At 46.1% G+C, this 23,613-nt stretch overlaps 1 protein-coding gene across 2 annotated transcripts in view; it reads left to right on the plus strand.

The window, feature by feature from the left end:
- The first annotated feature begins 1,386 nt into the window (after window positions 1-1,386).
- Window positions 1,387-23,613, plus strand: part of RSPO2 (R-spondin 2) — a 196,722-nt gene continuing 174,495 nt past the window's right edge. The window contains exon 1 of one of the 2 annotated variants that reach the window (XM_059723811.1): window positions 1,387-1,952. In XM_059723811.1, the coding sequence (XP_059579794.1) occupies window positions 1,859-1,952 (94 nt within the window). In that variant the 5' untranslated portion in view covers window positions 1,387-1,858. The remainder of the gene's footprint in view (window positions 1,953-23,613) is intronic. The other variant, XM_019495692.2, reaches the window with a different exon arrangement.

The following is a 23,613-nucleotide window of genomic DNA, read 5'->3' on the forward strand; positions in this document are numbered from 1 at the left end:
ATTCAGTACTAAGGGGTCACTTCCACCTTCACTTAGCCTGTGATATCAGGTGCATGACAACTTCTTAGGTTTGCATAGGGGCACTTTCAAGTTTGCTCCTATATTGGGAAGATCTCCCCATAAACATCTAAAAGTTACCTCACCATCTCCCTTAAATCTCCCTTTGGTATCTCCTTTCCTGTGATGGCTATAAAATCTTGACTGCTCAATCTAAGACCACTGCCTAGCAGGCTGACCAATACTGTCTCATCATTTTCTGACATGCCTGTCTTCTGCCTGAACCCACTGGTTGGATTTAGTCTTATATTTAGTGTAAACTCGCTGGAAGAAGGACCATCTTTTCATGCTGTCTTCACAGAACAATGTAGCCCTGTCTCATGGCTGGGACTCCTAAATGATACAAAAAATAACAATGGCAACAACTTGCAAGATCAGGTTTGACCGACAATCTTGATTCCTTGAGAGCTTTGTATGTATGAATGTATGTACACACGCACACACCTGGTAGCCAGCACTTATATATTTTGCCTTTAAAAAGTGTCATTAGATATGCAGTGTGGCAGTGACAAAGGCTGAAGTAATTGAATGGTCCTCTCTCAAAAGGCTGAAAATACTTGCATGCCCAGGGTTGTCTGTCCCATAGGACAGTGGGGCTCTCCCCTCCTCAGTTCAAGTTATAATAAAGATGCATCTTTCTAGAGTGACTTGGCTTTTCAACCATCATCTTTTATACTTTGTATGATTTTATAGGCACACTTTAGTGTAGAGCAGCTAGCAGGGAGAACTGTCCAGTGGATGCTGCACTTGCTTAGAACTGCAAAGCCCCGCAGTATTGCTAACTCTCATGATTTGGGGCATTGTTCTTAAAGTATAAAAGTATATAAGTATATATATATATATTGGCCTGTTCTTAAAGTATATCAATACAGATAAAAGAAAGCTAACTTTTTTCACATTCCTGAGGCATAGACTTTAAGAACAACACCAACAATCATGAGAGTTGGCAACACCGGGTCCCGTTTGACAGCAACTTCGGGCAACTCATGTCACCTCCGCGCTCCTGTGCTCCCCGTCTCAGCAGCAGCGAGGGAGCCGCTACTCCCGCCCCGGCGTGTCAGGAGAAGAAGCGCATGGAGCCGGCGAGGCCGCGCCCGGGAGCAGCAGCCCGTGCGGGAGCGGGACGGCCGAGCCCCTTCCCGGGCGGGGCGCGGGACCTGCCGCTCGCAGGGCTCGCGCACAAATGGCGAAGGAGGCGAGCCAGGCTTTTGGATGCGGGGGTGCTCAGCGCCCACCCGGGTTTCCAGGCGCGGGGAGCGGGGGCAGGCAGAGAGGAGCAGACCTGCGCGGCCACCAGCGCGGGGAGGCAGGGAGGGAGGGAAGGAGACGCCTGTGCCGGTGGCCCCCGGGGGGGAGCGGCGCCGCCCGCAGCATTAGGACCCGGAGGAGGGCCCGGGCAGGGGCGGAGCGGCTCCTGCTCCGAGATGGCTTGGACCACAGCACCACCTACTTACTGAGCATCCAGCCCGGGCATCCCCTGCCCCTGCCCCTGCCCCGGACCGACAGCCCCACGTCACACCCGCCGGGTATAAAGCAGCCCGCAGGCAGCCGCGGCCGGACTCGCGTGGGACCCGCTCCCGCTCCCGCGCTGCACGTGGCGCCGGGCAGGTAGGTGGCCCGCGGCCGGGCCGGCCCCGCGGGAAGGGGCGGCCGGCGCACACCGAGCCCCTTGCTTTGCAGATGCCGGACGTGGCCGGGACGTCGCAGCGCCCGGACGGGGCCGAGGGAGGCGCCTGAGCCGCCGCCGCGGGTCCCCCGCCCCGCTCAGCCCGCAGCGCCGCTCGCCCGCCCGCCGCCCAGGATGCGGTTCCGCCTCTTCTCCTTCGCCCTCGTCCTCCTCAACTGCATGGAGTACGGCCACGGCCAGCCCGGCCGCTGGAGGCGCAGCAAGCGAGGTAGGGCAGGCGGCGGGACCCCCTCGGCCCGGCCCGGCCCGGCCCCGGGCGGCCGCGGGCCGCGCTGCCCCTTGCCCGCCCCCGCACGTGCCCCTGGGGCTGCCCCGCTCCCGCGCCGGGGGCAGAGGTGTGGAGTGGCGCACTGCCGGACTGCCCGGGGCAGCCCAGAAGCTTTTTCTTTTTCTGCTTTTGCCACTTCATTAGCACCTCCTTGCCGCTGCCCCCGAGGGGGAGAGGGTGTTTGCTAAGGAGGCGCACGAGCTCTGAGCGTGTCTTGCTGCCAGCCAGGCTCGGAGCGAGGCTCCCCGCGGCCCGCGAGCGAGGTGGCTGCTGTCCGTGGCATCATCCCTCCGCTGGAGGAGGATCTCTGCCACGGCTCAGACGTGGGTCTCGAGGTGACTCGAGGAGTCCAGTCCTTGAGCCACGGACCCGGAGCAGGTCTCCGCGGGGCAGGGTAGGCTGCAGGCTGGGATTTCTCTCTCCTTTTTCTTTTCTTTTTTCCCCCTCCGCTTTCTCTCTCTCTCTCTGCGGCGGTGGGAGATGCCGTTACAGCACCCAGGTGGACGAAACTGTTACTGCAGCTTCTCTCCACTGGAGTTGTGGGGTTTGGGTGCCATCCACCGTCTCTGTAAAACCTCGTAGGTGTCCGTGCAACTTGCAGCAGTTCAGTCCCTTTTGCCCCTTGCCGGCTCTCACCCCTGTCCCGTCAGCTGAAAGAAAAGCAGAAAATCCGGTGGTTCGGCTACCACTAGCATTTCCGAAGAGATTGCAGCCAAAGAGCTATTAGGAGCAAGTTAGCAACATCTCTAGCGATCAGGCAGTATAAATCCTAAAAAAATTACAAAGGAGAAATGTCTTATCCTTTCAGGCACATGTACACTTCTGAGTGGGTTAAAAATTACATTGTCAAGTGATTTAGTTTTGATGTTTCTCCAACAGATGGTTTCCAGAATTTTATTTTTGTGTGTGTGGCTAAAACGACAGCAGTCCTTTAAAGTGACCAGGCTATCGGTGCTAACAAAGGGTAGACTGTGTCTTTAATTAAATGTGGAACTACTTATAGTGCTGGCTAGACAGCGAAGGGTGATAGTAGTATTTCTGCTTTACAACACAGCTTAAGGATTGCACTGTGGGAGTGTTGAGATGAATAGACATCTAACTTGAGTTGAGTGAACTGTCCCTCTACAAAAACTTAAGCTGCTTTTAATTGATCTTATGTTCACTGATTGATCTTAGACCAATTGTTGTGCTTGCTGGACAATTGGCTTTCCCAAAGGAGATTGATTTAAATTAGTTTCTTGGTGGACACTTGCTCCTTCGATAAATAATATCAGTATTGACCATTGACTTACTGGTGCGGTTTTGTGCTGTCACCTAGTACTTTTGTTTTGGACTGGAAGAATGCAAGCTCCCATTAGTTAATAAAACTAAAGAAATGAAAGTGGCTGGTGTTAGACACAAAATCATTGAATATATCTGAAGTTAGAAATGACATTTACCATGACACATGCAGTTTGAAGTACAGTCTTAATCCAAGATTTAAAATGCCTATAATTTCACAATTTTTCCATATCCCATCTGCAAATAATCAGGCATTCACTGTGGGGTACTGGCACTTATAACTTTACTGGCATTCTGCTTGGTCTGTTATATGATCTCAGATGCTCCATAATATTATTTTCTTAATGAAATTAAATTTTTGGCATTGACCAGTTGTCCCATGAAGTAGAAATCAATCGCATCCAGTCTGGAATGGAAGGAGAATGGATCATACTTTAAACCTGTTTAAAAATGTGCACAATGAACTCTATGTACGCATTTTTGTGCAGAAGAGGTGGGGTTCACAGCAAAGCTATTCTAAGAGAATATAACAAATACCGGAGACAATTTCCTGTTCCTTGTCTCCTTATCCATCTCTCCCATCTCAGCCCAAGTCCTATAACATAGCACAACAGAAATACAAGAAAAACTTAAGAATTTGATTCTTAACTGGCACTGGCATTGGGTTAGTCAAGTAATGTTACGGAGGCTAAAATAAGAAAGCAACATTGGGAAATCATTCTTTAAAATTCCCCCAAATCAACAGATTATTACTATTAATAGTATGGGAAAATATTAGAAATGTTTAATTTGCATTGTTGTTCACTCTTCACTTTAATTCAATACAAATTATTGTTTGCAACAGTTTGCTTGCGTCAGTATTCTTGTTTTGGGAGGGGGAATTTTTTTGTAGGGTATCCTGAAGCTAGCTCTTTCTAGGGGAAGAATTGTCATTATTACCTCTTCCAGCAGGAACTTCTCTAAAATATATTGCAAAGTTTAAAGGTCAGTATACTGATGTACTACCACATCATTTCCTTTCCTTATATTACATTTTACAATTCCATGGTCACCTACTTACTTCCATCCTTTTACATTATCTTCAGGTCCCTGATCTTGTCTCCTTTAATGATCACCAGGTTTGTCTTGTATGCCTTACCATCTGCAGCTAGTGTCTTGCTTGTGATCCTTATGTATTCAGCTGAAAATCTCAGCTCAGGTGCAGAGGAGAGATTAGAAGTTTGTTTACTTTATAAGAGGAGACCACTGTGAATTTCCCAATAGCAACCTCTAACAACATTTTCATACAAAAAAAAAATAATCTAGGAACAAAAGCTGTAGGTCTTGCTTACTAGGATGAATGACTGTGTTCTGGCAAACAGTAATTCTTCACTGGTGTGGATCTGTGATGTATTGGCATAACAGGATGTATTGCCAGGAGAATGCTGAATAGTAATAAGGAGGTTATATTGCCACCCATATAGGTTTGTTTGAGATTTGCTCCTGGAATACAGTGCACTTAAAAGCAGGATGCATTTAAACATGAATATAGAAAAAAATGGAGGGTGAGGTGGCTGAAAAGAACTACAAGAATAAAATTGATCTTGTTCTAGAAAGTATCCCTCAGAATCAACCTGTTTAGCTTATTAGAAAGAAATTTGAAATGATTTGCTCAAGATCTGTATTTAATAATATATGTGATACTCGAGGGCCCTTTCATTTGTCAAAGTAAGGCATAGTAGACTTATTGGCTGGGAAATAGGAAAATTCACACTGGAAATGAGATGCGACTTTTTAACAGTGAAAAAAGTCGGGAAGACATGGAGCAGGTCACCATGGGTTGTGGTAACCCCCAGTACTCAATGCCTTTAAAACAGAAGGGGATATTGTTCTGAAAGAGATGTCCTAGTTAGGTAATAAGTAGGGACCTACTTAAATCACGGGATAAAGGGTTTTTTCTGCAACCTACTGATGGTACGCAGAGCCGATTTTTGTAGGTATTTTGCAGCAGCCCCTCAGCGCTGATTGGCAGAGAGGCCCCAGGGGGTGGGGCAGGAGAGATGGTGGGGAGGGGGACAGCTACTATCTTGATTGGTGGCAGCCCTTTGTGCCTTCCTGCTTTTCTGTACTGATTGGCGGAGAGGCCCCAGTTGAGGGATGAGGAGTGAGGGGGCAGATGCCATTTTGTCTGCTGCCCTTCATGATGCCTTGCCAGCTGGCACCTTCCACTCCCAGCAGGGAGGACCCCTGGCTCCTATTGGTGAGCCAGCATTTTATTTTATTATTTTTTTGTTGATTTTGCAGACAATCCTGGATTTTCCATTTTCTGCAAAATTTATGAAACCACAAATTAAGTAGGTCCCTAGTTATAAGCTGTTGAACTTGATATGAGAACTGCTGGGTGAAGTCTTTTATCGGTGCAGGTCTGACTAGATGACTATAGTAGTCTTTTCTTATCCTGATGTCTTGGAAAATCAGGTTACCTTTTGATATCCTCTGTCTTTGATATCCTGAGTGCAAAACATACTTGGGTCTCATCCCACATCCAACCAGGGCTAGTAATTTAGAACCTTAGCTGCAGTAAAACATAGTTTCTCAACCTGTGGTACGCGTACCCCTGGGGGTATGTGAGAGACAGGCAGGGAGTACGTGGGTACCCCAACACTCTCTCTCTCTCTTGCCCTCTTTTCCTCTCTTGCCCCTTCTTCCTCTCAAAATTATGGCAAAAAATTTGGTGCTATAAATTCCCCAGTAATAATTTGGCGTGCCATGCTTTGTACAGCACTGGGTTCAGCCTTCCTAACTTTGGCCAACATCACCTCTAGCCCAGGTACATACTTGAGTTGTGCACCCCTGGTGTAAAATGTGGCAACCGTACCCACACTAGATCAGACATCTGTCATATCATGGCCTTATATACACAGCCCTTCTTTCAACATATGGCACACATTAGTCTGTAAATATAAAATTCCCAGGAAAATTGCGTGTTGGGGTACTTATTAAAATTTTCAGAAGTTAGGAGGTCCTTGCTACTTAAAAGGTTGAGAAACACTGCAGTAAAATACAGTTCAGAAAAAATACGGTCCTCATTTGTGGTGGGGTGGTTTCTCAAGTGCAGTCTTAGTGCCTGGTTCAGAATTTATTGAACTTTGTGGGAAAACTGCTGTCAGGTTCATTGGGTTTTAGATCTGGCCACTGTGCTCCTAATATCTTGAAGTACTAGCTTCTCTCACGTCGTGACTTATTTTGAAATCTGTTACTTATATGCTGTTTGTTTTGATGTATTTAGGCATGAATCTTTATCACCATATTGGCCAGGGAGTTGAATTTGCAAAGATTGAATTTGCCCAGGTTAATTCAAACTTGGATTTGAGTTACTTTATTTTTTTTATTATGGCAGTATCTAAACAAGAGTGGGGCCCCACTGGGCCAGTGATTCTCAACCACTGTGTCGCAAGATCCTTTGAAGGGTGTTGCACAGTGAGGAGGTAAGCGCTTTCAGTCTTGCTTTGATACATTTAAGCATGAACCTATGTCATCAAACTGTTATTCACCGGACCTTAACAATCCATTGAAGAAAAGGTGGGGGACTCAAACATGTAATGAAAAGACTTAGAAATAAACTGTTATAAAAGAAAGCTTTTAAAAGCCATTATCTATAGATGTTCCAGCTGTAGTTACACTTGGACACTGGTTATTTATTTACACATAATTCATAGCCACAAACCTTATAGTTTACTAGAGTTTAACTTTTAGTGCATTGCTTACTGACCACAGTTGATGTGCCTACATATTGCACAGTATAGAAAATACTTTTGTAACTAATTGCTCAGGTAAAGTGAAGAGATGAAGCCTGGAATCTTCATCCAGTATTCTAGTGCTCTAATATTTATTCTTCTCTACTCTTCTTGAGCGAACAAAGTTAGCTTTTCTTGTTTCTTTTTAAATTCTATTCCAACAGAATTGTAATTGTAATTCTATTTTATTTCTAACACCTGAAGGAAAACCTAGTGTTTGGAAATTAAAGTTCCTTAATATATTTAAGCATAAAGATTTGAAACCCTAGCATGTACAGTATGATTTTACTGTGTTTCAGAGGTACAGCATGTATCACTAGTACACTAAAATTTCTTATTCAAGGAGAGCAGGTGAAAGGGAGAGAGAAATTTGCCTAGCTATTCTGCCTGGCATATTTTGATAGAGAATTCGATCATTTTACTTTCATGTAAGTTACAATATAAACACGGTGATTTTATTTTTATTTGTAATTACCATATTTATTCATATACCAGTCATGCCTTTCCTTCCAAAGTCAGACCTCCAAAATTGGGTTGTGTATCTTAAGCAGGGAAGCTGATTTTTGCCACTAGGATAGAAGCAGGGGGGACATCACAGCAGACAGATGCTGTGACTTATAGGGCACTTAAAAAAGTTACATTTTTCATGTGATCACTCAGGCCCCTGAAAGTATTCTACATTTGTGACATATGTGCATGGCTGCAGAACACTTTTAAAATGGCCAATCACATCACGTGAAAAATTAATCCTCAATAAATCAGATATTAGTTGAGGGTGCTATAGAGCAGAGCACCTTAGGGAACTTGTGTTCCTCAAGGGTTAATTTTTCACACCTTTGCAGGGCTGGGCTGGGCACAGAGAACCAGCCCGCCCCTGCCCCAGGCTGTCAACGTGGAAGGGGGATGGGGAGGGAGCACTCAGCTGCCAGCTGGACTATCCCTGCAGAGCTGGGAGGAGGTGGAATGGAGCCCCCCTGCATTGTAGCCCTCTCCCGTCCCCAGTTACCATGGCTGGGGTACTGGGGGGCGGCGCTGAGCCAGGCCTGCAAGGCAAGGGAGCTCTGTTCCACCCTCCTCCTCCCCCAACTCAGCCACAGCAAAGCAAAGCCAAGCTGGCAGCTGCTGCTGTCAAGAAGCCTGGGTGGGGGCCCCCTTTGCCTTGTGGGCTCAGCCCAGCTCCCCCCAGTACCCCAGCTGGAGTAGCTGGGGGCGCCATGAAACAGGGGCTCCCTTCCCTCAACCCCCACCCAGGCCTCTTGACAGCAGAAGCAGCTGCTGCCAGCTTGGCTTTGTTGTGGGCTGAGCTGGTGCGGGGGAGGGAGGAGGGTGGATAGGGTGAAATGGAGCCCCCTCCCCTCCTAGGCCCAGCCCAGCTCCCCACAGTACCCTGGTGAAGTGAGAGACCTCAATTCTACCCCCCCGCCCCAACTCTGTCCACGCAAAACCATGCACTGTTCCTTTTCCCTCCCTGTTTCCACCACTGACAGCCCTGGGGGTGGCCAGAGCTGGATGGGGACAGGGATGGGGGGAGGGGTGGTTCAACAGCCTGCGTGGTGGCTACTGGAGAGCCCCCACCTGATGACCAAGGCTGGTGCAGGCAGGCTTGAGCCCTCCTGAGTGGTGGGGCTCTAACTCATAGTGCTTTGGCTAAAGCACTATGAGTTAGAGGGCGGCCTTTTAGGGCATTTATACATGTGCTCCGGGAGTGGGTGGGAGGGAGCTTTTATTAGAGTGGCTCAGAGCTGCTCTAATTTAAGCTCCTGAAGCATCTCCTGTATGTGTACCCATGCCTAAAAATGGCAGCGGGGGAGCTTTATCTAAAGGTCATCGAACAAGCTTTAGATAAAGTGCCCCTGCTGCCATTTTTAAGTGCAGGGATGCAGAGACATGAGACACAGGAGACTGCTGGAGTACAGTAATTGCCATGCTCCAACAGACTCAATTAATCAGTGCATCAGAGCAGCCTTGCTGCTCGTGTATAGGCGCCCTAAATGTCTGCAGGCACCCATAGCTGCCAAGATGACTGCTACTTTTCTGGTCCTGTAAGCAGACAGGGTAGAATCCAGTGTTAACCCTTTCATAGCCTGAGCACTTTGACTTGGCTCAGGCAAGTGAGCTGCTGCATGCAGTCTGTGATATTTTGATGAGTTTTGTGGTGAGAATCCACACTTTATCATTAACATGAACTTTATATAAAGAACTATTTACAATAAAGAAGTAATAGTCTTGCTACTATCCTTTCAAGGGTTTGAGGAGTATCCTTGTTGTTGTCCTGCCACACTAGGAAGTTTGTGCTGCTTCACTGTCTCCTAAGATGCCACACTTCCTGAACACTGTTTCCAGGAGGACTTACTCTGTCACAGTCAGCCATAACTCTGGAAAAATCTTTTTTCCCTACATTCTACCTTCCAAAACTAAGGTGTATGTTATATTTATGCCTGTGTTATGCAATAAAATATGTTAATAAACTATTCAAACATTTGACCTGCAGTTTTCTGAAATTGAGGCTTTTTTTTTAAAGCAGGTGTACTATTTAATCTTACTCAAGATTCTCCAGGTCATATGCTTCTTGTGTAGATCTAGGGCAGTGCTTCTCAGCCTGTTTTGTATTGTGACCCTAGAGAAAAGGTTCAGTACCCCCCTTTCCATCCAACTATAACAAAGGAGGCTGTTTGTGACATTCTGGAGCCCTGTTGCTATTCTGCAGGTTGAAAACCCATGTAAGAACTAATATGTGGTCAAGAGGTACCTCAGCCTGGACCAGCTTTAACCTTGTAACTTTTAAAGAACTTTATTCATGTAGATTTGATTTCACTCTAATCTGCTTTATAAATCTGTCAAATCATCTCCCTGAATTATATTTAGAGAAAAGCATAGGAAGGTCTGGTGACCTAGACTTCTATACTTGGAACTTGGCCAATCCATCAGACGAGCAAGAAAGAAGTTTTCATGCGCAAATATTATTGACTTTGGCAGAATCTTCCCTCATATAAATTTAATCTTCAACCCTTTTGGTTGCAAAAATAACTCCCCAAATGCAACTTGAGCATGAAAAGATGTCGGCTGTTTCTTTAGATGTGTAGACTGATTGCTCCAGCTCCCACTGATTGCTCCTTAGAGTCTGGAAAGCTGCCCCAGAATGAGGAGTGGCCAGTTTTCTCAGGTCTCACTGCTGCTGTTTGGAACTATAAGGTAAGCCAGGCTGGTTTCCCTTGCTGCTGCTGCTCTCTGCTTTTTCCAAGCAGAAGACAGTGTCAGGTACCATAGATAATTATCTGGGTGAAAAAAAAGGCTGGTTGGAATGCCCTTTCATTCTTGGAACAGCCAGCAACTCTGTGGTAGAAGGATGAGGGGAGTGTTTTTCTTACAGATCAGAAGCTTAACATTTCAAGATGCCTACTAGTTGAAGGTTGAGGTGAAAGGCTGGGAACCTGGGTATAGGATGGGAGGAAAACCTAACTGCCCTAGAATCTTTGGGGTTTCATAGAAATCTGGTTTAGTCTCACGTGTTTTTTTTCCTCTTTAGAAACTAAGGGGATTTCTAAGCACTAGGACCGTCAACAGGAGGTGAGTGGCTAATTTCAACCCATGACTGTACACAGTTCTGATATCAGATTCACCCAAAGAACCTTGTCTGCCTATGTCACATGCCTGGACACAGGAGGAGGGGTGGATGTCGTATACTTAGACTTCAGGAAGGCCTTCGATACAGTATCCCACCCCATACTGGTGAACAAGTTAAGAGGCTGTGACTTGGATGACTACACAGTCCAGTGGGTGGTGAATTGGCTAGAGGGTCGCACCCAGAGAGTCGTGGTGGATGGGTCAGCTTCGACCTGGAAGGGTGTGGGCAGTGGGGTCCCACAGGGCTCGGTCCTTGGACTGATACTCTTTAATGTCTTCATCAGCGACTTGGATGAGGGAGTGAAATGTACTCTGTCCAAGTTTGCAGATGACACAAAGCTATGGGGAGAAATGGACACGCCGGAGGGCAGGGAAGAGCTGCAAGCAGACCTGGACAGGTTGGACAAGTGGGCAGAAAACAACAGAATACAGTTCAACAAGGAGAAATGCAAAGTGCTGCACCTGGGGAGGAAAAATGTCCAGCACACCTACAGCCTAGGGAATGACCTGGTGGGTGGCACGGAAGTGGAAAGGGATCTGGGAATCCTAGTGGACTCCAAGATAAACATGAGTTGGCAGTGTGACGAAGCCATCAGAAAAGCCAATGGCACTTTATCGTGCATCAGCAGATGCATGACGAATAGATCCAAGGAGGTGATACTTCCCCTCTGTCGGGCGCTGGTCAGACTGCAGTTAGAGTACTGCATGCAATTCTGGGCACCGCACTTCAAGAGGGATGTGGATAACCTGGAGAGAGTCCAGAGAAGGGCCACTCGTATGGTTAGGGGCTTGCAGACCAAGCCCTGTGAGGAGAGACTAGAGAACCTGGACCTTTTCAGCCTCTGCAAGAGAAGGTTGAGAGGCGACCTTGTGGCTGCCTATAAGTTCATCACGGGGGCACAGAAGGGAATTGATGAGGTTTAATTCACCAAGGCGCGCCCGGGGGTTACAAGAAATAATGGCCACAAGCTAGCAGAGAGCAGATTTAGATTGGACATTAGGAAGAACTTCTTCACAGTTCGAGTGGCCAAGGTCTGGAACGGGTTCCCAAGGGAGGTGGTGCTCTCCCCTACCCTGGGGGTCTTCAAGAGGAGGTTAGATGAGTATCTAGCTGGGGTCATCTAGACCCAGCACTTTTTCCTGCCTATGCAGGGGGTCGGACTAGATGATCTATTGAGGTCCCTGCTGACACTAACATAGATTCATAGATGTTAGGGTCGGAAGGGACCTCAATAGATCATCAAGTCCGACCCCCTGCATAGGCAGGAAAGAGTGCTGGGTCTAGATGACCCCAGCTAGATACTCGTCTAACCTCCTCTTGAAGACCCCCAGGGTAGGGGAGAGCACCACCTCCCTTGGGAGCCCTTCCAGACCTTGGCCACTTGAACTGTGAAGAAGTTCTTCCTAATGTCCAATCTGAATCTGCTCTCTGCTAGCTTGTGGCCATTGTTTCTTGTAACCCCCGGGGGCGCCTTGGTGAATAAATCCTCACCAGTTCCCTTCTGTGCCCCCGTGATGAACTTAAAGGCAGCCACAAGGTCGCCTCTCAACCTTCTCTTGCGGAGGCTGAAAAGTTCCAGTTTCTCTAGTCTCTCCTCGTAGGGCTTGGTCTGCAGGCCCTTGACCATACGAGTTGCCCTTCTCTGTACCCTCTCCAGGTTATCCGCATCCTTCTTGAAGTGTGGCGCCCAGAATTGCACGCAGTACTCCAACTGCGGTCTGACCAACGCCCTATAGAAGGGAAGTATTACCTCCCTGGACCTATTCGTCATGCATCTGCTGATGCACGATAAAGTGCCATTGGCTTTTCTGATGGCTTCGTCACACTGCCGGCTCATGTTCATCTTGGAGTCCACTAGGACTCCAAGATCCCTTTCCACCTCTGTGCCACCCAGCAGGTCATTCCCTAGGCTGTAGGTGTGCTGGACATTTTTCCTCCCTAGGTGCAGCACTTTGCATTTCTCCTTGTTGAACTGCATCCTGTTGTTTTCTGCCCACTTGTGCAATGTATCCAGGTCTGCCTGCAGCTGTTCCCTGCCCTCCGGCGTGTCCACTTCTCCCCATAGCTTTGTGTCGTCTGCAAACTTGGACAGAGTACATTTGACTCCCTCGTCCAAGTCGCTGATGAAGACATTAAAGAGTATCGGTCCAAGGACCGAGCCCTGCGGGACCCCACTGCCCACACCCTTCCAGGTCGAGACCGACCCATCTACCACGACTCTTTGGGTGCGACCCTCTAGCCAATTTGCCACCCACCGGACCGTGCAGTCATCCACATCACAGCCTCTTAACTTGTTCACCAGTATGGGGTGGGATACCGTATCGAAGGCCTTCCTGAAGTCTAAGTATACGACATCCACCCCTCCTCCTGTGTCCAGGTGTTTCGTAACCTGGTCATAGAAAGAGATTAGGTTGGTCAGGCACGATCTGCCCGCCACAAACCCATGGTGGTTTCCCCTCAGCATAATTTGCCCTGCCGGGCTCTCACAAATGTGAGCCTTGATCATTTTTTCAAAGACTTTACCAAGGATGGAGGTGAGACTGACCGGCCTATAATTGCCCGGGTCCTCCTTCCTCCCCTTTTTGAAAATGGGGACCACGTTAGCCGTTTTCCAGTCTTCTGGGGTTTGGCCCGTGCGCCACGAGCGTTCGAATATTCCCGCCAGTGGCTCTGCAGTGACGTCGGCCAGTGCCTTCAGCACCCTCGGATGGAGCCCATCCGGGCCTGCCGACTTAAAGGCATCCAGTTCTTCCAAGTGACTCTGCACCATCTCAGGATCTACGTATGGAAGTCTGGCGCCTTGCTGCTGCCTCTCTACAACCCCAGTGAGAGACTTGTCGTGTCCCTCGCTTTGGAATACTGAGGCAAAGAACTCGTTGAGGAGTTCAGCCTTATCCCCCCTGTCTGTCACCAATTGTTTCTGCCCATTTAGCAGGGGTCCTATTCCTCCCTGGACCTTCCTTTTACTCCCTACATATCTAAAAAACAATTTCTTGTTGTCTTTTACTTGGGTTGCCATCCTCAGCTCCATGGTAGCTTTGGCCCGCCTAACTGCCTCCCTACAAGCACGAGCAGAGGAGGTATATTCATCTTTAGTGATCTCACCCTGTTTCCACTTTTTATGTGCTCCCCTTTTGGCCCTTAGGCTGCCCTGGATTTCTCTGGTCAGCCATGGAGGCCTCCTGGCCCCTTTCCCTCTTTTGCCTCGCAAAAAAGACATCTATGAATCTATGTCCTCAGACCAACACAGCTACAACCTACACCCTCGAATTGGCTACATTTCTCTCTTAGACTTGTGATTAACAAACTGTGGTCGATGGGGTGTGCGCCACTGTTCTGTGGAGATCCGTCTGGTCCCATGATTCTTACTCCTATTATGATATTAAAATGATATGCATAGATGGATTCACCTAGGGTTATTGTTGTGAGATTTTGGGGGGTCTTTTTTAACCATAAATAATCATCCCAAATTTGGTTAGGAAATAGAGGCACGAGAGAATACAGTTAGCTTTCCCCATATTTTTCTTTATTTCAGTTGCTTTTGTCCTTTAAGTGGACTAAAAGGTATGGAAAGGAGAGATGCATATGAGAAAATATGTTTATTAAGATGTGGCCTGTATCTATAGGTGGGCAATTAATAGTAATTCAAAAAAATAAAAAATCAAGAATGGGCAGATTAAGGAGTGGTCACTCTCAAACTCTGCTCTGACTCCTGTCCTTTTTTGGATAAACCTTTCAGAGTTTGTTCTTATTTATCTGAAGATTTTTTTTTACTTGAAAATATATATTTTGCCTACACTCATACAAGATATATGCAGTAAGAGGGAGGGTGGCAGGGGAAGGGTTCCTGAGAAAAGTATAGAAGGAAACAGTTACATAGCCTCATTTTAGACCATTTCTAGACCGGGTATCTTGTATCAGGGCAGCTGCTTTAATGCAAACCATGCAATATAGATGAACAGCACCAATGAAGATGGGATCTCTATTTGGGCAATTTAGGCTTTGGACATTTGTAACTTTCAACCAACTTGAAAAGGGAGGGGAAGTCTTTGTTTGGAAGTCATCATTGGCTTTTATGATTTAGCTGTTATGTCTGTATGCTTCAGTTGCAGCATATGTGAACTAAATTGCCATCACTTTAACTATGGATAAAATAGGATGAAAATTGCTCCACTTGTGTTGCTAAAGGAGGGTACAGATGTAACAGTTACATCATAATAGCTTATATAGCTATTTGATACACCCTTATCTTGGCAACTTACTTGGCAAACTACACCAGTGCCAACTTTATATTACACATGTGCAGTGTGCAACTCTGGTGCAAACCTTTCTAGCCCAGACAAGGTCTTAACATTGCTCCAAATTGAAATTCCTACTGAAGTATCTCCCACACAGTAGATTTGAACAGCCTGCTCAGTTTGTGCATGTGTTAGTCTCCTGTTTTTGTCATTAGTGCTATAGTGGCTGCATTATTTTTTCATATAAATCTATTGGCTTATATTACCATAGCACTTAGAAGCAGCAACTGAGATTTGGGGGTAATTGTGCTAGGCACTATTCGTATGACTACAAAGATACAGTGTCTAAATTTAGGGAGCTGGAATGGGATCTAGCATGGACATCCCTATACTTGCAAAAAAGTATCCTGGGGTCTGTAATTACAATTGGTTTAGACTTGTTTTATGTCTCATCCGGAAGTCAGCACCACCAGCTGCCCAGTGCATCCTAATTACAATGTACTGGAACATTGATTCAATACTGACATGGCAGGAAGAGGTCACTATGCTTGTTTACCACACAGCAGTTAGTTGTTTTTGCCTTTGCTTATAGCTATTGCCAGGTATGGCAAATAATATTTAAGCCTTCCCCTGTTTGGAGATTTTAGTTTTGAGAGACATGTACTTGGAGACCACCTTTTAAAATTTATGAGTTTATTCACCTTCTTTGAATTTTTGTTTTGTTGCTTTATAATTGGGTAAAGAATACTGAAATTTTTCTTTTTTTATCTCTACAAACAGCTACCTTTTTTGTTTCATAATGATTCAGCTTCTCTCCATACTTTTATTAAACTGTCACTTCTGTAGAAAGTCTGTTAAGCCTCCTCCTTCTGTCCTGAACCTACTTCTGTGACAGCTAGGCAACAGGAAAATCTTCAAGCTAGATATGAGCCCTGAACTTTCAGAACACTTGGGTCAGATCTTTGTGGCTTGGCTCCATTATTTAGGAAATCACAATGACATAAAATTATAGAAAAGAAGGGCTGGAAAGTCATTTAGGGGTCATTTAGTCCAACCCCCGACTTGAGGCAGGATCGTCCTAGGGATGTAAATATCATTAAAAAAAATATCCATTTAACCTTCTCGAATTATATTGGTTAAATCGTTAACCAATAACACATACCTAGTCTCAGCTGGGGGATGCAGAGCCCCAGGCCAGTGCCTACCCTGCCCTGCTGCAGGGGAGAAGCTGCTGCTGCCTTCCTAGAGCAGCGCAGAGAGCCAGAGGGCATGCACAGACCTGCTTGGACACAGCTGCTGCTGGGAGCTGCTCCCAGGTCCTTTGATGGGGTGGTCTGCTTACCTGGAGGCAAGCTCTGCCAGACAGCACAGCTCATGTGAAGTTGTGGGCGGCGGCAGCAGGTGAGGGGCTCTCCCAGCCTACTGCAGCCACTTGGGCACTAGGAGGGAGGGAGCAGACTAGCTATGGTTACGAGTTCCTCCTCACACCTCCCCTTCTTCCTCTCCTACCCCTCTTCTCTTCTCCTTCCTAACTGCCCTGCTGTCTTCCTGTTCCTGAGTCACTGTGCTGCTTCCTTTCCCTGCTGAACTGTGCCCCACACTAAAGTTAGCTGGTAATTCATTACCGGTATAAGTATGCAGGCAGTCCTCGACTTACAACGTTTCAAGTTACAATGTTCTGCACTTACAATGTTTATAAATTGGCACCTGCTTCAACTTTCTGATGTCAGTTTCAACTTTACAGTGCTTGATGCGTCGCCCATCTCCCATCTGTCCAAACTTCCTTAGGCACTTTCTTTAAGAAAGCAGACGAGACTCCAGAAAAACCTGCAGCCAAGACTCGTGAGAAGACTCCAGCCAACAACCCTTCAAAAAGTCTAGCCAAGACCCCTTCAAAAAGTCCAGCCAAGTCACCTCAAAGAAGTCCTTCCAAATCAATATGATTGCTATTTACAATATAAATATGTTAATATAGCTATATTACTCATCTATAATTGATTTGAGTACAGAATTCTGGGTTATTTGGGGTGAAAATAGGGTATCAGGTCTTGGTTCAGAAACCAGTCCCCCATTTGTAACATTGTATCCTATGAGAAAATAGGTTCCGAGTTGCAACGTTTCGACTTAAGGAACCAATTGTGTCATAAGTCTGAGGACTGCCTGTACTTATCATTTAAACATTTAACCTTTCACATTTCTAGATCATCCTTATACAAACCATCCCATACAAATCCTTGTCTAACCTGCTATTGAAACTACAGCATCAACTCTGGGGTGCTGTATGCCTTGTAGTTATGTAACAATCTGCCACACATAGAGCAGGCAGACAATGATGGTAAAATTGCTAAAATACATTTGAGAAACCCCAAGTTTTGATCAACACCAAATGCTTTTGAGGAAGGCAAAAAAAATCTCAACCTGTATAGGAACAGAAAGGGGAAAAATTCCTTCCTAGCCCCATGGGGCAATCGGCAAAGCACACAAGCATGGGAAATAGGCATAGCTTAACAATCATAGCTACACCTAGATTATCCCTAACCAATGCTTATCCAATCCCTTCCTGAACACTTCCCAGTGACGGAGAGTCTACAACTTCCTTAAGCAGTCTATTCCACTGCTTCACTGTTCCAACAGCAAGGACGTTTTTTTCTGATACCCTATCTAAGCCTACTTGGCCTGAATAAAGAGCAACTTCAAGCCATTAGTCCATACCTTGCTCTCTGTAGCCACACAGAAAAGGTGTTCTCCCCCTTCTTTACAGCAGCCCTTCAGATATTTGAAGACTTCTATCATGTCCCCACTGTATTGCCTTTTCTGCAAGCTGAACATGCCTATTTCCTTCAATTTCTCCTTGTATGCTGTGCCTTCCAAGCCCTTTATCATTTTTGTCACCAGCCTGCAGATCCTCTCTAACTTCTCTATGTTTCCTTTTTTTGAAATGTGGAGCCAAAACTGCATACAGTACTCTAGATGAAGCCTAACCAGTGCCAAGTATCACTTCTCATGTCTTGCACCAGTGTTTCTATTGATTTATCTCCAAAACTTATTCACCTTTTGTGCAGTGGCATCACTCTACAGACTCACATTGTGTGATCTACCAAGACTCCTAGATCGTTCTATGTAGTGCTGCCATCCAGCCAAATATTGTCCATTTTGGACTATTTTTTCCTGAGGTGTAGTACCTTGCTTTTGTCAGCACTGAACTATATTCTTTTAGTTCCAGCCCAACATCCCAATTCATCAAAATCCTTCTGAATTGCACTGCTGTCCTCCAACAAGTTCTCAGTTCTTCCCAGATTTGTGTTGTCTGCAGACTTGCTCAAGCAACTTTCTATTCCAGTATCCAAATTATTATTAAATATGTTGAATAGTCCTGGGTCCAGGAGAGACCCCTGTGGGACTCCATTTGAAACCTGCCATTCTGACACGGGTATCTTTATAATTACTCTTTACTTGCAGCTGTTGAGTTAGTTGCCTACCCATCTTGTAGTAGTTTTTGTCTAGCTCACATTTCTCCAATTTGTTTATGGAAGGTCATTTGGGACTTTGTTGAAGTCCAGATATACTTTGGGACTTGTTGAAGTCCAGATATACTATATCCACTGTATTGCCTTCATACATCCAAGTAGAAGGAGATAGAGTTTGTCTGATGATTTTTTTCATTGTAAATCCATGCTGGCCTGTTCTGATCAACCTTTCCTTCTCGAGATGCTTGCAAATGGACCTTCCTTATGATATGCCCAGTAACTCCACAGTTTTTGAGGTGATGCTAGCTAGTTTGTAATTTCCCAGGTCCTCCTTTTTTGCCTTGTTCAGTGAAGGGCACTATGTTGGACTTTTTCCATTTCTGTGGTATCCCACCCATTGTCCATGGCTTCATAATTATTTTGACATCTTTGCCAGTTTCTTCAGTACCCTGAATGAGGTTCATGAAGCTGTGCTGACTTGATTTATTCAGACCCGAAAAAGCTCTCTATTTGTCATTTTTGTTGTCTTACACCTCAGCTTATTGCAGTCATTATCCAGATAATCCTTATTAGCTGTCTGGTTGCAGCTTAATTTTTTTTTTTTTTTTTTTAAGACTGAAGTAAAAATAGCAGTTGATCAGCTCCATCTTTTTCATCTTCTGCTAAGAGTTCACTGTAGCTATTTAACAGCAGACCCACAGCTTCCTTGGCCTTTCTCTTTTGGCCACCATATTTATAGAACCTCTTTTTGTTGTCCTTAACTTTCCTCACTAAGTGAAGTTCATTTCTGAGCTTTGTCTTTCTGATTTTGTCCCTGCAAGTTCTTGGTGTTTCCTGGTATATTTCCTTGGTGACTTGCCCATTTTTCCATTGCCTGTATGCTTTCCTTTTGCATTTGAGGCATCCGAGAAGCAACTTGTGCAGCCACATGGGCCTCTTGTCCTTCTTCTTGTGCTTCCATTATGTCAGAACCATTTCTTGCTAGGCATACAGTACTTTAGCAGTTTCTAGCCCTCCTGGGTGCCTTTATCTGCCATGTCTACTAAGTCCTTGAGTTGGTTGAAGTCTGCCTTTTTTGAAATCTGGTGTCTTAGATTTGCAAACCTCATGCATTCCCTGTCTCAGGATCATGAATTCAATCTTATTGTGATCATTTCCTCCCAAGTTTCCCATCACGTACACATCCTCTGCCAGTTCTTTCCTACTGGCCAGGACAAGATTGAAGATAGATGATCCCCTAGTTGTATCCTCAGCCTTCTGGAGCAGAAAGTTGTCCTCCACATAAGTTAGGAACTTGCTCAACATTTTATGTTTTGCTGTATTTTTTGCAGCAAATGTTCATAAAATTGAAGTCTCCTATAGCTTTTAGATAATTTTGTCACCTTCTTGAAGAGTGTCTTCTTGACTTGATGGTCTTATTTTTGATATACAAGGCAACTCCACCACCCTTTTTCCCAAGCATGTCTTTCCAAAACAGAATTAGATCATAGTTCTTTTCATAGGCTGCAACTTTCAGCTCATTTTATTTGTTCCTCATATTCTCACATTTGTATACATACATCGATCATATTTAGGGGTGCACCGATACATTTTTTTGGGGATGATACTGATGGCTGATTATTGACCAGCCATTTGCAGGGGTAGGTGCTGCTCAGCTGGGGAGGGCTGAGGAGCAGGATGCAGCTGGTGGCTCATCTGGGGGTCATGAGGGGACTGAGGAAAGGTGGGTGGCTCTTGCTGCTATGTGCATCCCCAGGGTAGGCATGTGCTCCCCAGATCTGTGTGATGGTTGAGGGTGGGCTGTTGCTGCATGCTCGCATTTGGGAGCTGCGCTGGGCTCTTCCCAGCAGGTGTGTTTGGGCCAGTGGGGTGGGTGGCAACAGCAGCACTGGTTGGGGACTACAAATTCAACTGGCTACATTGAATTTTGGGGTGGCTCTAGCCCCCATGTAGCTCCCTGTTCCAGTACAACTGTTGCCTGTCTTGCCCTAACTGGCCCAAGCGCAGCTGCTGGGAATAGGCTGTAGCAGCCCCAGCCCTGAGCGTGCAGTGGCAACCCGCCTTTGCCCTGCTCTCAGATCCGGGGGGCATATGCCCCCCACGCCTCCCCCAGGGGGAGCACAGCAGTGGGAACCATGCCCCCCCCCCACACTCCCTAGATGAACTGGTGACTCTGTCACATGCCCCACCCTGCCCTGGCTGGGCATTGCCAGGTCCTGCCCCAGCCTCAGCCCCAGCTCCACTCCTTCCCTCACCATGGGGGCCTCGAGCTGCACCTCTCCCGTCCCCCATGCTTCCCCTCCACAGACTTACCAGCCAGACACAGCTCTCCAAGCTGCCGGGCTGCATTTCTGACCATGTGCATGCTGTGGCTGCGTGCATTCATGTGACATTTATTGGCAACATTATCGGCCACATCAGCCAAAAAAAGTTGATTGCTAATAATGTCAATTTTCCTTTTATCAGTGCCAAGATGATATGGACAGATATATTGGTGCACCTCTAGTCATATTTTTCCATTTCAACCTACTTGTTTCCCTTTTGCATCACTTGTTGCTGTCCTGGGCACTCTGATCCTTTCCCAAAGTTGAATTGCTCCTTCTGGTCCTTTCTCCTCTGTTGCTGGAGAATTTTTTTAAATCATTTCCACCACTACTCCATCCCTCCCCCACCCCACCCTTCATGGAACGTAGTTTAAAGCGCTTCTTGCTAGGGTGGTCAGACGATGCCCTTTCCATTTCTGGTCAGATGGATCCTGTCTCCGGATAGCCCTTCTCCCTCCCAGCATGTCTGTCCATTATGGAAAAATCTAAGCCTTCATGTCACCACCATCCCAGCTAGGTGTTTACTAACATCATATGATACCATGCTTGGGCTTTTACCTTCCACTGGAAGGATTGATGAGAACACCACTTGGGCTCCAAATTCCTTAATTCTCGTGCCAAAAGCCTTGTAGTCTCCTTTGGTCTCCTTGGTGTTATTCCTGCCATTTTTGGTGCCTACATGGACAAGTAGGGATGATAGTGATCTAAAGGATGGATGAGCTCTGGCAATGTTTCTATGATACCTGGAATATGGGGTCCAGGAAAACAGCACACCCCACATCTGGATGACAGATTGGAGCTTCTGTGCCCCACAGAAAGGAATCACCAACCACCACTAGTCTCTTCTTCTATCTTGATGCAGTAGATTCAGAGTCCCCATCCTTGGAGCCTTGCAGTTACTGTCCTCTAGACTGCTGCATCCTCTGATTCTTGTCTGCTGATGTCCTCACCTCCTGTCTTTTCCTTCAGCTGTTCTACTGTAGAGTTCTTGAAGGTTTCAGTCTAAGCCTCTGGAACTATGTGGAACCTCATTCTTCTAGTAGTCACACGTGGCCACTTCTCTTCTTTTCTCTTTGGCCTCTTTAGTGCCAGCCTTTCATAATGCCTATCCAAGAAATCTTCATTTTTCCTGACAACGCACAGCATGAATACCAGTGATTCCAACCCCTCAGTCTTTTCCTCCAAGATGGACACCAGGTTACACTTGATACAGATGAAATTATCTTGACCATCTGAGAGAAACATGAACATGGCATATTCCACACAAGTAACAGTTGCAGATCCTAGCCCCCTCCGTGTATGCCTCCTGTGCTCCCTGGAAAACAGCTGGGCTGTAGGAAACAAAATACAAGAAACAAAGTGTGCATGCCACTCACTCACTCACCCCCACCTCCCACCCCCTTCTGCAGCAAACTCCCAGGAAAACACCCTGTTTGCTTCTCCTCTGTTGCTCCCTCTGTTTGCAAGGGGCTGCCTTTTATAAGGCTGTTCTTATCAACCTTGTCATATATGTAACTTTCCATTTTTATAAGAGTTGCTCATCAAGTTTTATGCTAATATAGAGCTTAACAGCTGCTTTATCCATATACAAAGTGGTGTTCTAGCATAAAGTAATTTATGTTATTTCTTTATTATGGGAGGTAATCAGCTATCATGCATTATAAAATCACAGTTTTCTTGACAAATGTTCTAAACTCAACATTTTTCTAAACGAAATATTACTTCTTAGTGGAAGTCTTTTCAGTAGATTCCAAGGATGCTTCTATGACAGTGCATTGTGGTTTCTTTGTTATATAATCAAACAGTGCAGAATTACAAATGGTCACCACAACTTTTTTTTCCTTTTTCATTCAATAAAATTGCATTCAATGACACTTACTAAACTCTGCCTGTTTTCTGCTTTCAAAGACTTCCTGAAAACTATATTTCAAGGCTAAGAAGAAATCTTGGTTACTTTCAGTCCATTGCCATACCCACTGGATCACATTGCCTCTCAAATTTTACAATGTCCTTACTAACAGAAGCAAGTATTAAATTAATTCAGTTTGGCATTGCAAAATTCAGGGATGACAGTGTTGCTCATATGAATCTGTTTTGGCTGCTATGGAAAAAGAGGTGTTTGCATTGTGTTTGTAATCTGTCTTGGATTTCCTGTACAGTTACACCACAGCTTTTCATGAGAACCCTTGGGGTACGTACAGACATTCAGGGAAGCCTCCAATTTGATTTGGAGAGATTTGACAATTCAACCATAGACAGCTTTATATGTTTTTTTTACGTACCTCAAGATACCAAGTGTGGTTTGTAAACACTGCGATGGTGGGGTGGATGGAACATCCCACGGGAGTGCGGGAGGGGGGAGCCCACATGCTTGGTGGCAGACCCAGAAGTGGACCAGAAATACTTCCAGTCCACTTCCAGGTCCACTGTGGAGCACATGGGGACTACCCCCCATTCCCCGGCTTGGCGACTGGTGACTCCTGGGTCTGGGGGGTCACCTGGGGTCCCCCCATGGCTGATCGCTGAGCCAGAGGGGTGTGGGGGTTTTCCCCATGTGCTCGGCAGCAGACCTAGAAGTACTTCTGGTCCACTTCTGGGTCCACCACCCAATGTGTGGGGGACCGACCCCCCCCCCCACTCCCTTGGGATGCTCCATCCACCCCACCATCTCAGTGTTTATGAGCTGAGCCTGGTACCTTGAGGTATGTAGAAAAAACATATAAAGCTATGTCTATGGCTAAATCGCTGATTCTCCGAATCAGAATCGAATCTTCAGATTCTGCCAAATCGAATCAGGACAGTGATCTGAATCAACAAATTGAATCACTGTCCCCCAAATCAGGCCAAATCTGAATCCAAATTGAATACTGTCCGCTTTGCACACCCCTAC

This window comes from Alligator mississippiensis, chromosome 3 (assembly GCF_030867095.1).
Source record: "Alligator mississippiensis isolate rAllMis1 chromosome 3, rAllMis1, whole genome shotgun sequence".
NCBI classification, from domain to species: domain Eukaryota; kingdom Metazoa; phylum Chordata; order Crocodylia; family Alligatoridae; genus Alligator; species Alligator mississippiensis.